General features: G+C 38.6%; 1 protein-coding gene across 9 annotated transcripts in view; it reads left to right on the top strand.

The window, feature by feature from the left end:
• LOC121298019 (protein furry homolog-like) overlaps positions 1–14818 on the top strand; it is a 195206-nt gene that overhangs the window by 130049 nt on the left and 50339 nt on the right. For all 9 annotated transcript variants that reach the window (XM_041224779.1, XM_041224756.1, XM_041224747.1 and 6 more), the window contains 10 exons: positions 368–471; positions 1597–1705; positions 2847–2933; positions 3479–3650; positions 4468–4600; positions 4763–4870; positions 5483–5720; positions 6659–6844; positions 7498–7584; positions 8229–8497. In XM_041224779.1, the coding sequence (XP_041080713.1) occupies positions 368–471; positions 1597–1705; positions 2847–2933; positions 3479–3650; positions 4468–4600; positions 4763–4870; positions 5483–5720; positions 6659–6844; positions 7498–7584; positions 8229–8497 (1493 nt within the window). The remainder of the gene's footprint in view (positions 1–367; positions 472–1596; positions 1706–2846; positions 2934–3478; positions 3651–4467; positions 4601–4762; positions 4871–5482; positions 5721–6658; positions 6845–7497; positions 7585–8228; positions 8498–14818) is intronic.

Raw genomic sequence — 14818 nt, 5'->3', positions numbered from 1 at the left:
CCTAGTTTGAGCCTATGCTACTGATAGTGAACTGTGGGCAAGGAGGGATTCAATGGTTGTCTTTAATGGGGTTCCTTGGGTTTTGCATTGATGAGATCATACACAAATATTGCTTTAGAAAGAACATTTCTGTCTGTCAAAACTGTGCAGTAAAGTGCAGAGATGCTGGGATTTAAATTGTTTAGACAGTCTGTCTAAGAAGAAACCACATTGTGAAGGTCATGCTGTCATGCTTTATTAGTTTGGTGGAACGCTTCTAAGCTCTCAGAAATAGCTTTATATTATCATTTAGTGTCCTAAGCATATTGTATAGAAATGTAGTTTGATTCTTTTGTACAAGTAATGCCTGGTTGTGGTTTATTCACAGAATAAGGATCCCAAAATGTCACGAGTTGCACTGGAGTCACTGTACAGATTGCTGTGGGTTTATGTAATCAGAATAAAATGTGAAAGCAACACTGTAACACAAAGGTTAGTACATAACCAAATCGTATTGAAAGAAAAGTAAAAAAACTGGTTGAGATGAACACAATATATTTTGAAAAAAATAAAACATAGCCTGGGGTAGTAACATGGTCTGCTAAATAAACACATATAATGTGTTGAGGTCAGTAGCTTGCAGGACATGACATCATCCTTGTCAGTGATCGTGACTCGCCCCGTATAACACACTGGGCTCATTTAGGATCAGATTACTTAAAAACTCATTTTACAATTTGTTTAATGGAGAAAATGTTTTTTTTTTCAAAAGATCATCATTAAATCAGTGGCTTCAGTATAGTCAAAGTGACATAATGAATGCATTTGTGTCCTCCAGGATGGATATAGTGCCAGCACCTATACATAATCATACTTAAGTTTAGCGTATAGCTAAGATAACGACTGATCAAATTATGATAAAAATTGGTTTAGCACGAGTTATCTAGGATTTCCAAATATTGGGATTGACAGAGAAACCTTACATCTGTCTGTATGTCCCTCTTATATTGCTACATGTACATATCGTGGATGTATATCATCTACAATTTCACAGTCCTGATAGTTCCAATGTTGTGTACAGCGATGGTTGTTAATGTGTGATTAAGAGATTATTTGAACATTTTTTCTTTTTAGTTGACAGAGATTATGGTTTCTAAGTGCATACTGTGAGTTTAATCCAGCCATTGGTCTGGTATAAAATGGATTTGACTGCAAACATGTCAAAAGAGAATGCTGTAATTTGATCAGTTAGTTATAAAAGGGATTTGTTTATATTTGTAAATAGTGTCTCTTCTTGTTTATGTTATACATTTTAGGAGAGTCAAATGTTATTGTGCATTCAATTTGGATCTCTAAAGGAAGTACTGGGGTTAAAACCGAATGCCTTATAGCAGTTTGGTTTTGCATAGTTAAGGAAGATGCTTTGAAGAGACCATGTGGCCAGATTGTTAAAGCTTAGAACTGGGAGCCAGAATATCCAGGTCTGTCTCTGGAGACCTTTATGGTCCTGGACCAAGTGCTCCAAAGCACTAATCTGTCAAATTGCATGCATGCAGGATCTTGCTGTTAATGCACCAACACCATGAAAATGCACCAAGTTTACCTCTCTCCCCACAGTCGCCTTCTGAGCATCGTATCAGCACTTTTTCCTAAGGGCTCGCGCAGTGTAGTCCCCAGAGACACACCTCTCAACATCTTTGTAAAAATTATTCAGTTCATTGCTCAGGTGAGTGTTTAAATAAATAAATAAATAAACAAAGAAACAAACAAATAAATAAATAATGTTTCTTAGTTAGAAAAAAAATACCAAATCTTGGCACTAATAATTGTAATCCTTTTAACAGCTAAAGTATACCCACCTCTGGTTTGAGGTCTGTTTCAGTCTATCATGAAATAATACAGATATTAATAGGTAAGTAGCTTCAAGTGCCATTTTATTTATTCATCTTTCCCATACACATGTATGATGTTTACAGTCATTCTGAGTGGTGAATTACTGAATTTTAATAAAATGATCTCTGTATCAAAACATAGCTGGCAGTATCTATGCCAGTCCTATTACTGGCGATTAAATTATTCCTGATTTCAAAGAAATCACATATTGTATTAACAATACGAAGGAGCCAGCAACAAGGTTATAGTTGTGTAGATAATGCCAGGTGGATCCTGATACAGAGAAAAACACATTTCAAATTCAGTTAAAGAGAAACAGAACTTAGAACATCATAAAAATAGGGGATAGAAGAATAAATAAATAAAATGATGCTTGAAGAAACTTACGCTTTTAAAGGTTTTGTTAAGGTGAAATAGCAGGCCAGTCAAATGTTTAAAGGCTTAATTGTGCAGCACGTCTTATAAAAGTGTTGATATTTATTGATTAAGGTGAGCTAAGTGAGTTGACCTAGTATGCAATAAAACCTAACGTGAACCCTTTTTTTTCATGTGTATACACTCAATAAAATATGTATTGAGTTGGGTTCGATTGTATTGTATTTGCAGGTTGAAAAGGTTGGTATCCTAATCATTTATATTTTGCTATTTACCAATTTTTACTGAAACACTATAATCACAGGCTTTATACAGAAAGCATTTTCACAAAACATACTTGTCCTATAACATTCAGTTGTTAAATTTGATCTATTTCAATAATCAAGGGTATTGATCCAAACAAAATATGAATGAACTGCACTCTGTTCTTTAATCTGAATCATTCTGTAAAGTGGCTCTTTTTTTGCCCTTTTGTGTCCAATATCTGCCGAAGTAAAAACGTGACAAATTAAATATGCCAGACATGTCAAATCTTTAACAAGTTTTTTTGTCTTTCTCTGAAAATAGTTCATTGTTCTGAATGTGAAATGTATTTTCAGGAAAGACTTGATTTTGCAATGAAAGAAATTATATATGACCTGCTCTGTGTTGGAAAATCGCATAAAACCTTCACAATAAATCCAGAGGTAAGATATTTTCTATTGGTGACAATTATTGATACATGACTGTAAAGGAAACAGAATTGTTCTGTCTTGTGTTCTGATAAATTGGGATGCATCACTGTACCTTGTAGACATACTTCTATGATATATACATTTTACAAATATTCTAAATGTATATTTTATTTAATATCTAGTTCAGTGCAAAAGATGCATGCTGTCTCAACTTCTCTACCAATATGATGGAAATTGAAAGTAACATTTAATCCAGTTTAACTGAAACTTTAGTGTCTTCCTTTTATTTTAACATGTAATAAATTAACTGCAGCCTGCACAAGGTGGGTGGCTGGTCAATATCAATAACTGACATTATCATCCTCGTTTTGTGTTTCTTGCTGTGAGCCATTGCTCACCCAAGGAACTACTACCTTTTATGATTTTAATCCTAAAGTGTTCTCTCACCTCAATAACTCAGTACTGAAAATCAATTTAAAGCCATTTTGAAACCATCTTTATAGGTCTAAGATTTGTAAGAGCTGCTACATCTGTACTAACACTGGGGTTTATTCCAGAGAATGAATATAGGTTTGAGGGCATTCCTGGTCGTAGCTGACAGCCTACAACAGAAGGACGGAGAGCCTCCCATGCCAACGACAGGGGTCGTCATGCCGTCCGGGAACACGCTGCGAGTAAAAAAGATCTTTCTTGCTACAACCTTAACCGATGAGGAGGCGAAAGTGATAGGTGGGTCCTCACTCACAGCGTGTGCTTCTGTTCACAGTTCTGTTCACTGAGTGATGGTGACTGAGACATTCAATTTTCAAGATGAATGGTGGGGATGCTTCAAAACTAAAGCTGATTTTCTTCTGGGCAACAGCAACTGTTATTTTTCATGTTCTGCAGATTTTATTTCATACAGGATCAGCATCATAGCACAGATTTGTTATGGCCAAAAGCTACTGTTTTGAAGTTGCTTATAGAATATTGACTAAAATGTCATGGAAATAAAAATGGATGGTGGTAATCTCTTGAAAAAAATGTACTTCAGTTACTTAGTGTAACTTGCACCTTTTATAAAAGCAGTGCATTAAATACTGAAAGTGCTTTGTTCAAACATTCTGGGTTTTAATGATATGTATTGTTCATCGTATTTAGCTAGTCAAGTGTATGTTCCTGATTTATTCTTCTTTGCTGGTATTGTCACTGCACTGCGCAACAGAAATGTGCTTGAGTTCCTACCAGTAGCTGTTATGAGGCACAGTGACTCCTAGCATTGAGATTAAATATTAACATTACAAGAGATCAATATAACAGTGCACTGAAGACTATAATTCAAACAGATTGTTACAGTATGTATTTACGTAAGATAATGTGTCACACTTGTTACATTGATTAATTCATATGATTTATGTGTTTCAGTACATCCAACTTTGTTTTGCTTCGGTACTGTTTGAGTTTACTAGTACAAAAATGTGTTGTCACAATTGTATGGAGAAAGCTTTTTTGAAATATATCAATGACGCTATACATTTTTGGTTAAAAAACAAGTCTGTTGTTCCAGGCATGTCACTCTACTATCCACTGGTAAGGAAAGCCTTGGACAATATCTTGAGGCATCTTGATAAAGAAGTTGGAAGGTCAATGAGTATGACCAACGTGCAAATGTCCAACAAGGAGCCTGAGGATATGATCACGTATGTCAAAATATTTGTGTTCAATACTGTACCTCACTACTTATTAGAAAATGAATGTAACTAATCGTTTTTGGATGATATGGAAATGCAAAAGTAGAACATAATAAATGTGCTTTTAAATAAATTATAAAAAAAGATGAACATTTGTCTTTTTTGTTTTAGGGGTGAAAGAAAACCTAAGATTGACCTTTTCAGGACTTGCGTGGCTGCTATACCCAGGCTGATTCCAGACGGCATGAGCAGGGCAGACCTCATTGAGCTGCTAGCAAAGTAAAAGGACTGTTCAGTACATACAGCTGCCTAGCATTGCCTTTTAAAATACGTTCAAAAGACCTCCGCAACAGTTCATTAGTGGTTGTACAAAACCATTCTTTTATAAATTGAAATGGCATTTCTGGTATTCAACTGATTATTGTTGTTCTCTTATGGACTTTCAGACTTACACACCAGACTATCGGTCTGCAAAATGCAAATATTGAGTTCCTTGTCCGATATGGCCCTCAATAAAGTAACATACCATCATCAGTGCATTGCATTCCTGCAAAGTGCTTGTGTATGTCAGCAGTGTAGTAGTCTTTTGTGATCAATAGATCCCAAACCTGCTGAAGATGAACATTTTTAAAGCAGTTTGACATGTATTGTAGCTACTTTCTATCTGAATTTTTGTACAGTAGGATTTTTTTTCTTCTTTTTTTTTATATAAAAGTACAGGTGTCTAGTGACCATATTCATAATTTTATGAGATTGTTGTCAATATCAACAGTTAAATGCTGTCAGTTATTTTGAAGGCCTCTGTTAAAAAAAAAAAAAAAAAAAAAAAAAAAAAGCAGTGGGGTCCTCTTTCAATTCTGACCATTCTTTTGCTCAAACCCCTTTTTGTAGGCTTACCATCCACATGGATGAGGAGCTGCGAGGACTTGCCTTCACAACTCTGCAAGCCTTAATGGTGGACTTCCCGGAGTGGCGCGAGGATGTACTGTCTGGATTTGTGTATTTCATTGTGCGGGAGGTTACCGATGTTCACCCAACACTCCTGGATAACGCTGTGAAGATGCTGGTGCAGCTGCTCAGCCAGTGGAAACAAGCGGTGCAGTCAAATAACAAAGGCCAGGAATCCCAGGTACAGCATGATAAATGCATTGGGTATAAACTGGTTGTTTGTTTACAATGTACAGCTGTTACAATATACAGCTGTTGCCTGAAGTTTTGCATCACCCAATAGAATTAACTAATTTTGCTTCATAGTCACATGCAACCTGTTTGTGTAATGGTATGCTAACATATTGAATTAAATCTAACTTAAAATACTGTAATACTATTATGGTTTCCAGTACTGAAAGGTTACACAAGTCTACAAATCTGGAGTGACTAAATGGATGTGTATTATATAGTATTTAAATATGTATTACACACTTAAAACATGGTGGGTACCTGATGCCGGAATTTCTACTCGTGCTGACTTCTAATATGCATCCATCCATCCATCCCAATATAGATATATATTGGACGTGGCTAGGCATCTAAAAGAGCGCATTACATTTCATTATCATATTTTATGGGCCTATAGTTATATAATGGTGAATCACAAACCTATAGATTAGAGTCCAGAAAAGTCTTGATAAAGATTACTTTCATTGGAAAAGATAAATGCTGACCTTTCCTTCAGACTGTTGTAGGCTGTTCACTGTATTATCATCTCTGACGCACATACTAAATGTGTTCAGTGTCTTAGATTTGAATCTGTCCTTTAGTCTATTGCATATACTCTCTATACCATCATACACAGTGCACTTTCCATTATTTACCACATTTGAGACAGCTAAACAGACTGGTGGTTTTATTGTGGGAATGTATATCTGCCAGTAACTGCTAGACTTTGATACAGTGTCTCCTAAAAAATGATCTCCTAAGATTGTTGCAAGCTTATAAAATTCCCCAAACTCAACATCTTCATCGGTCTATTACTTCAAAATGGTCAGATCATTATTAACACAGAACACACACTATTTTATTATTGGTGTTATTTGACATTTCTCATCATGTTTGTTTTGCTGGCAGCGTGGTGTTCCAAATGGCAGCTCCCACTCCCTGCCTCTCGAGAGGTCCCCTTACTCCAGTGTCTTCCATGTGGTGGAGGGCTTCGCTCTGGTGGTGCTCTGTAGCTGTCGGCCAGCCACAAGAAGATTAGCTGTCAATGTTCTCAGAGAAGTGCGGGCCCTGTACACAGCATTGAACATTTCAAAGGTATGTGTAATGGCACAATATGGTGGCATATTCCCACTGTACAGTTATGTTGCTAGGGAACTCATAGTTCTTTCACTGATTCTCACACACACAGCCATGGTGACTCCATTCATGGTCATCCTATTAATGGTTGTGTTACTTTAACCCATGAAGTGCCATTGTCCTCATTTGAGGACGGGCTACTTGGTAATTTTTTGGAGCATTTTTAACTGCCATCTACCTGTAATTTAATTTTTCTCTTTAACTATATTATGATAATTTACTATCCTTTTTTCTTTTTTTTTAACTGCAAAAAACGTATTTGGTACTTAATGGGTTAAGTCACAATAATTGCCTTGCCTCTAACATATTCATCTTGCTACTTGACAGTACATTAGGTAGTTTACATTTATTGTACATTCACATGTCCTGCTCAAGTTTTAAAAAATCCACAAGATCATATCCTGTTTCTAGTTAGTTATTTCATACCAAGATGTAGGAGACTTAATAGCTTGTTCACCCCATTCCCCTGCCAGCATACTGAAGGGCTACATATTCCATCAGAGTCAGAGCTAGGTGATACACCTACCAGCCAGAGTAATAGAGATAGCTTAGATCTTTTATTGAGTCCTGACTGTACTTGTTACTTACATTAATGGATTCCTTTCCTGCAGAGTGATGAAGAGCTGGCAATCGATGTTATGGACCGTCTCAGTGCTTCTGTTCTGGAGAGCTTCATCCACCTCACTGGAGCAGATCAGGTGAATCCTTCTGGAACTCTGGAATTGTCGTGTTTTACAGGCTGTAGAATTCACATTTTTGTAGCAAACTCAATTCTGAAATATAGTAATCCGTCAAGTGTCACACTGCAGTGGGACCAGAGTAAGGGCAGATATGTAAAAATTCAGATAAATGAATCTTGTTTTAAATATTATTATGCAATTACTCACACAATTATTGTTGAGATTCAGCTTTTATTAGAGAGCTCTCCTAAATCCCTTGTTTAGAAAGATACAGGGTATCAGTGCCTGTGACAGAGTAGCCGTCTGCCACGTGGAATGCGTTTATTCGCTGCTGAGTGACTGGCAGGAGATCAAGATGGGGGTTGAAGTTGATGTGCCCCACAGGGGAACGTGATTTATTTACTGAACAGCTCACATGTCGCTACCATCAATGGCAGTGCACGGAGCACATACACCACAGTGTACGAAAACTTTGGTAGGATCAACAATATCTGAACTAATCTTCTCTGTTCAATAATAAACTAACTTTGCTGAAGAGATTGACCATGGCGAGTGAATACATGATGGATTACTGTAAATGTAATTGTGATGACATAGCTTATGCAATTAACTTTGCTGCAGCACCTTGTGTGCCTAACACACTCTGTGAACTTTCCTTGTAGACTAACCTGCTGTACTGCCCCAGTGGGATTGACCTGCAAACAATGGCCGAATGGAGCTCCTCTCCCATCAGCCACCAGTTTGATGTGGTCAGTCCTTCACACATCTGGATCTTTGCACATGTGTCCCAAGGCCAGGACCCCTGGGTGATCACCCTGTCCAGCTTCCTGAAACAGGAGAACCTGCCCAAGCACTGTCCTACAGCACTGAACTACGCCTGGATGTTTGCTTACACACGCCTGCAGCTCCTTTCCCAACAGGTGGACATAAAGTAAGTGTCAAGAATATGCATCATTCTACATGTATCATTCCAATGAATGTTTCTAAATGCTTGTCCAGTCACTGATCATAACTGAGGACTGAGATTTGTGACTCAAGAGAAAGGAAAATGTGTTCTGCTTTAATATTATACAGTATTTCATTTGAATTATCTTTTGAAATATATTGGCACATGAAGGTCTTCATTTTTGTTAAAGGAAAATCAACATGTAAATGTTACAAAACATAGCTATCTACTAGTTACTAGTATTGTATTTTTGTAATCTTTTGTCATCTGCTTGACAAAGTAGTTTCTGTACCTTTTTCAAAGAATATGCCAAGGGAGGTGGCCTATAAAATGGTCTTTAAATAGCTTCTAAAGGAAAAAGTACATACTGTACTGTAAACTGCTGCACTATGACTAATTTCAGTCTAGTTTGTTAAAAACAGAGAAATGCACTTCCCTTCAATCTGTAATGTGAATAAATTAAAGAAAAGAGGAGTACTAGTGGCAGTGAAGAAATGAATGTAAATTATTCTCTGGAACCTGTTTCTGTAAGCTGGCCAACAGGTTTGAGAAACATGGAACCATGTGGAGAGAGGGTATTCATAATTGGATAGTTTAATGTCTGTTAGTTTGTGATTTAGTAGGTTTTGGTCACTGGAGTGGATACTGTTGAGTAGGAATATACTTTTTTTAAGTTTTCTGCTGTTGGTTGTACAGTGTGTCTTATCTTTTCCCATGCTGTTTTGTCGTTGTTGAGGCAACGCGATATCTTTCTGAGTTACACTGGGTGGTGTTGATTTTGGCAGCTCCTCTGTCCTCTTCTGCCAGAGCAAAGGGACCATGTAGCTAATTCTTATCGGTGCGATTTGTTATGTTTTGTTTTTTTTCCTAACAATTTGACAGATTTGCAGGGTTTATATATAGCAGTGGTTCCCAGGACAGTGTTCATTCTTCATATGCTGGTATGTAAATATTAGGATCTATGTTTGACTGTGAGGAATTTTAAATCTTTTTCCGTATGAATGTCCTTTGGTCCCTTTTCACAAGGGACTATGTAGGGGAGATTTTGCAAAAATACAGGACGTGGTGTAAAATGATGATGGGTGATTGTGCCTCAGTACATAAGAACATAAGAACATAAGAAAGTTTACAAACGAGAGGAGGCCATTCGGCCCATCTTGCTCGTTTGGTTGTTAGTAGCTTATTGATCCCAAAATCTCATCAAGCAGCTTCTTGAAGGATCCCAGGGTGTCAGCTTCAACAACATTACTGGGGAGTTGATTCCAGACCCTCACAATTCTCTGTGTAAAAAAGTGTCTCCTATTTTCTGTTCTGAATGCCCCTTTTTCTAAACTCCATTTGTGACCCCTGGTCCTTGTTTCTTTTTTCAGGCTGAAAAAGTCCCTTGGGTCGACACTGTCAATACCTTTTAGAATTTTGAATGCTTGAATTAGGTCGCCACGTAGTCTTCTTTGTTCAAGACTGAACAGATTCAATTCTTTTAGCCTGTCTGCATATGACATGCCTTTTAAGCCCGGAATAATTCTGGTCGCTCTTCTTTGCACTCTTTCTAGAGCAGCAATATCTTTTTTTATAGCGAGGTGACCAGAACTGAACACAATATTCAAGATGAGGTCTTACTAGTGCATTGTACAGTTTTAACATTACTTCCCTTGATTTAAATTCAACACTTTTCACAATGTATCCGAGCATCTTGTTAGCCTTTTTTATAGCTTCCCCACATTGTCTAGATGAAGACATTTCTGAGTCAATAAAAACTCCTAGGTCTTTTTCATAGATTCCTTCTCCAATTTCAGTATCTCCCATATGATATTTATAATGTACATTTTTATTTCCTGCGTGCAGTACCTTACACTTTTCTCTATTAAATGTCATTTGCCATGTGTCTGCCCAGTTTTGAATCTTGTCTAGATCATTTTGAATGACCTTTGCTGCTGCAACAGTGTTTGCCACTCCTCCTATTTTTGTGTCGTCTGCAAATTTAACAAGTTTGCTTACTATACCAGAATCTAAATCATTAATGTAGATTAGGAATAGCAGAGGACCTAATACTGATCCCTGTGGTACACCGCTGGTTACCACACTCCATTCTGAGGTTTTTCCTCTAATCAGTACTTTCTGTTTTCTACATGTTAACCACTCCCTAATCCATGTACATGTGTTTCCTTGAATCCCAACTGCGTTCAGTTTGAGAATTAATCTTTTGTGCGGGACTTTGTCAAAAGCTTTCTGGAAATCTAAATAAACCATGTCATATGCTTTGCAATTATCCATTATCGATGTTGCATCCTCAAAAAAATCAAGCAAGTTAGTTAGGCACGATCTCCCTTTCCTAAAACCATGTTGACTGTCTCCCAGTACCCTGTTACCATATAGGTAATTTTCCATTTTGGATCTTATTATAGTTTCCATAAGTTTGCATATAATAGAAGTCAGGCTTACTGGTCTGTAGTTACCTGGTTCAGTTTTGTTTCCCTTTTTGTGGATCGGTATTACGTTTGCAATTTTCCAGTCTGTCGGTACCACCCCTGTGTCAAGAGACTGCTGCATGATCTTGGTTAGCGGTTTGTAAATTACTTCTTTCATTTCTTTGAGTACTACTGGGAGGATCTCATCCGGCCCAGGGGATTTGTTTATTTTAAGAGCTCCTAGTCCCTTTAACACTTCTGCCTCAGTTATGCTAAAGTTATTTAAAACTGGACAGGAACTGGATGACATGTGGGGCATGTTGTCAGTATCTTCCTTTGTAAAAACTTGTGAAAAGTAATCATTTAACATATTTGCTATTTTTTTTTTCTTCATCTACGATTTTGCCATTTGTATCTCTTAAACATTTAATCTCCTCTTTGAATGTTCTCTTGCTGTTGTAATATTGGAAAAACATTTTGGAATTGGTTTTAGCTCCCTTAGCAATGTTCATTTCTATTTCTCTCTTGGCCTTTCTAACTTCCTTTTTGACTTGCGTTTGCAGTTCTGTGTACTCTTTCTGCATACTTTCTTTTTGGTCCTTTTTTTAATGCTCTGTAAAGTGCCTTTTTTCGCTGAATATTTTTTTTAATTGATCTATTAAACCATTTTGGCAATTTAGTTTTACATTTAGATTTGTCTACTTTAGGGATATAATTGTTTTGTGCCTCTAGTACTACATTTTTGAAGAACAACCATCCTTCTTCTGTGGGTGTTTTCTCTATTTTACTCCAATCTACTTCTGTTAGTCTCTGTTTCATACCTTCATAGTTTGCTTTTCTAAAATTGTAAACCTTAGCTTTAGTCATTACTTTTGGGGATTTAAAAAACACTTCAAATGAGACCATGTTGTGGTCTGAGTTTGCCAGTGGTTCTCTGACCTCTGTTTTAGTTATTCTATCTTCGTTATTTGAAAAGACTAAATCAAGGCATGCCTCCCCTCTAGTGGGTGCCTTCACAAATTGTGTTAGGAAGCAGTCATTTGTCATTTCCACCATTTCTATTTCATCCTTCGCGCTACCCACCGGGTTTTCCCATTTTATTTGGGGGAAGTTGAAATCCCCCATTAGTATGGCTTCTCCTTTGCTACACACATTTCTAATGTCATTGTATAACAGATTATTGTGCTCACCGTCTGAATCTGGCGGTCTATAGCATGCTCCTATTATTATGCCTTTTGAATTTTTGTCCGTTATTCTGACCCATATTGATTCGGTTTTATTTTCTTTGTCCAGGTTTAACACCTGGGCTTCAAGACTGTTTCTTATGTATAGCGCTACCCCTCCTCCTCTTCTGTCCTGCCTGTCTTTCCTATACAGTGTATACCCACAAATATTATATTCGTCCCCATCACTCTCAGACAACCAAGTTTCTGTAACACCTATCACATCATAGTTACCTGTTAGTGCAGTAGCTTCAAGTTCTAGAATTTTGTTTCTGATACTTCTAGCATTTAGATAAATACATTTAATGGTTGTCTTACCTGAGTTGTTGTTCTTGTTTTGATGCGGTCTCCCTTCTGTTTTTTTGTTGATTTCTCCCCCCTTCCTTTCTAGTTTAAATGCTTCCGAACCTGCTCGAGGATCTTTTCTCCGAGTAGACTAGTTCCCTTGTTATTTAAATGCAGTCCATCCCGTCTATACAGATAGTCCTCGTTGTAGAATGTGGTCCAATGATCAAGATAGGTGAAGCCTTCCCGTGTGCACCACGTCTTCAGCCATGCGTTTTGATTAATTATTTCCAGCTGTCCATATGGTCCTTTGCAAGGTGCGGGTAGTATACCAGAAAATACCACAGTTTTGGTTTTCTCTTTTAATTTCCTTCCTAGCTCTCTGAATTTGTTTTGCAGGGATTTTGGTCTGTCTCTTCCAATGTTGTTTGTACCGATGTGGACGACTACTACCGGGTCGTCTCCTGTTCGTTCCAGGAGCCTGTCCACGTTCTCAGTGATGTGCTTGACCGAGGCTCCCGGAAGGCAGCACACTGTTGTAGTAAGGGGGTCCAAACTGCGAATTGAACTTGCTGTGTTTCTCAATATGGAGTCCCCAACAATCATGACCTCCCTTCTTTTTGCTGTCTGGTCACCACTGTCAATAGGGTCCTGGATGTTGTTCCTTTCATTCTCTTGTTGTTGGTTCTGCTCATCAAAATTCTGAAGTGACTCAAATCTGTTGGTTGTTTTGATTTCTGGTGGTTGTGTTTGACGAAGTTTCTTTTTTTCCCTGCTTCTGCCTACCTGAACCCAGCTGTTCTGACCTTCTATCTCCCTGGTGGCTTTCAGTCTGTTAGGGGTGATGCAGACTTCCATGAATTGTGGGTGTGCCAGTTCCTCAAGATCCTGTTGCTGTCTCACTTCTTCCAGCTCCATTTCTAGCATACTTACTAGTTTATGCAAATCCTGGATCGCGCGGCACTTTACGCACACTTGGTTTAGCTCCGCTGGGTTTTCTCGGATTTCCCACATCAAGCAGGTGTCAGAGATTACTGGCTAGAAGACCATGTTGAGGTTTTTTTTTTTTTAAGTTTAGTTTCTTCTGCAGCCGTCAACCTGCTTTCAAACTGCTTCGAAACTGCTCTGTACTTTTCCACGCCTGTACTTCTCCCACTCGCTGTCGCTTCCACTCGCTGTCGCTGGGAAGAATGCCTCGTTTAACTGCATTGTTCTGCTGTGCTGTTGGCTCCTCCCCTCGCCCGTGTCTCAAAACAGCGCTGAATTTGAATCAGCTGCTCCGAGTTTCAGCTTGTTTGTTATCAGAAAAACACACGCGGCTGTTTGACTTTGAGCTGCTGCTGTGTTTCCCCAATGTCCTCTGTTTTCTGATTAAAGCAATTCAAGATGCAATTTCTCCTTTCTGCTTCGAAACTGCTCTGTACTTTTCCACGCCTGTACTTCTCCCACTCGCTGTCGCTTCCACTCCGCCGCTTCCACTTATGTTCTTATGAGAGTCCCCAGTACCTCAGAGTAGAGGCTTCATCCTGAGGTAGTGAACCTCTTTTGGGAGAGGTTTGGGAGAGCAGAGATAGATCTCTGGTTCTTCATAATAGGAAGCTGGGACCCACTGGCAATAGATGCCTTGGCACACCAGTGGCCGAGGCTTCTGTTGTATGCCTACCCACCGCTTGCCCTGCTCCCGCTGTGTCTGGAGGAAATAAGGAAGGACCGGGCCAAAGTGCTTCTAGAAGATTACAGATGTACACAATGGGAATTGATTTGTTTCTTAATACAAGGCCCATAAAACTTATGTCTGAGTGTTGTATATCCAAGTGCTGACTGTATTTCAGATTGCAATGTCAAAATCTCCCCAAGAGCTCACTTCGTGGCAGGGCTCAGCGACTTCAGCCGCCTATGAAGGACATTATTCCTTGCTGGAGGCTAAATGTCAAAGTCACTTTCTTGTTTGATATCACCTCCGCAAAGCGGGTGTGTGAGATGCAGGCATTTTCCATATCGAAAGCCTGCTTAATATTTACAGAGGCCAGGACAAAGGTTATGCTCCATACCAATCCTGCCTTTTGCCGAAGATGATCTCGGCATTTCATGTCAACCAGTCTGTGGAATTGGAGGCTTTCCATCCACCTCCTTTCCAGTCTGCCATAAAGCGATAGGTCCAGTACGCTCTGAGCATTCCACAGTGGGCCGTGGCGTATTACGTTGACAGTATGAAAAGTTGAGGCAGTCCAAAACAATTTTTTTGTCTGCTATGGGGCGAAGTCCCATGATCAAGTCCTGTCTAAGCAGTGGCTATCCAATTGGATAGCAGACACGGTCAGGACTGCCTATGAGCTGGCCAATGTGTCCCCTCCAGAAAAGTTGACTGTACATTCCACCAGGGGCATGGC

Source organism: Polyodon spathula, chromosome 2 (genome assembly GCF_017654505.1).
Source record: "Polyodon spathula isolate WHYD16114869_AA chromosome 2, ASM1765450v1, whole genome shotgun sequence".
Classification (NCBI taxonomy): domain Eukaryota; kingdom Metazoa; phylum Chordata; class Actinopteri; order Acipenseriformes; family Polyodontidae; genus Polyodon; species Polyodon spathula.
The sequence above is the reverse complement of the archived record's forward strand: the minus strand, read 5'-3'. Positions and strand labels throughout refer to the sequence as shown.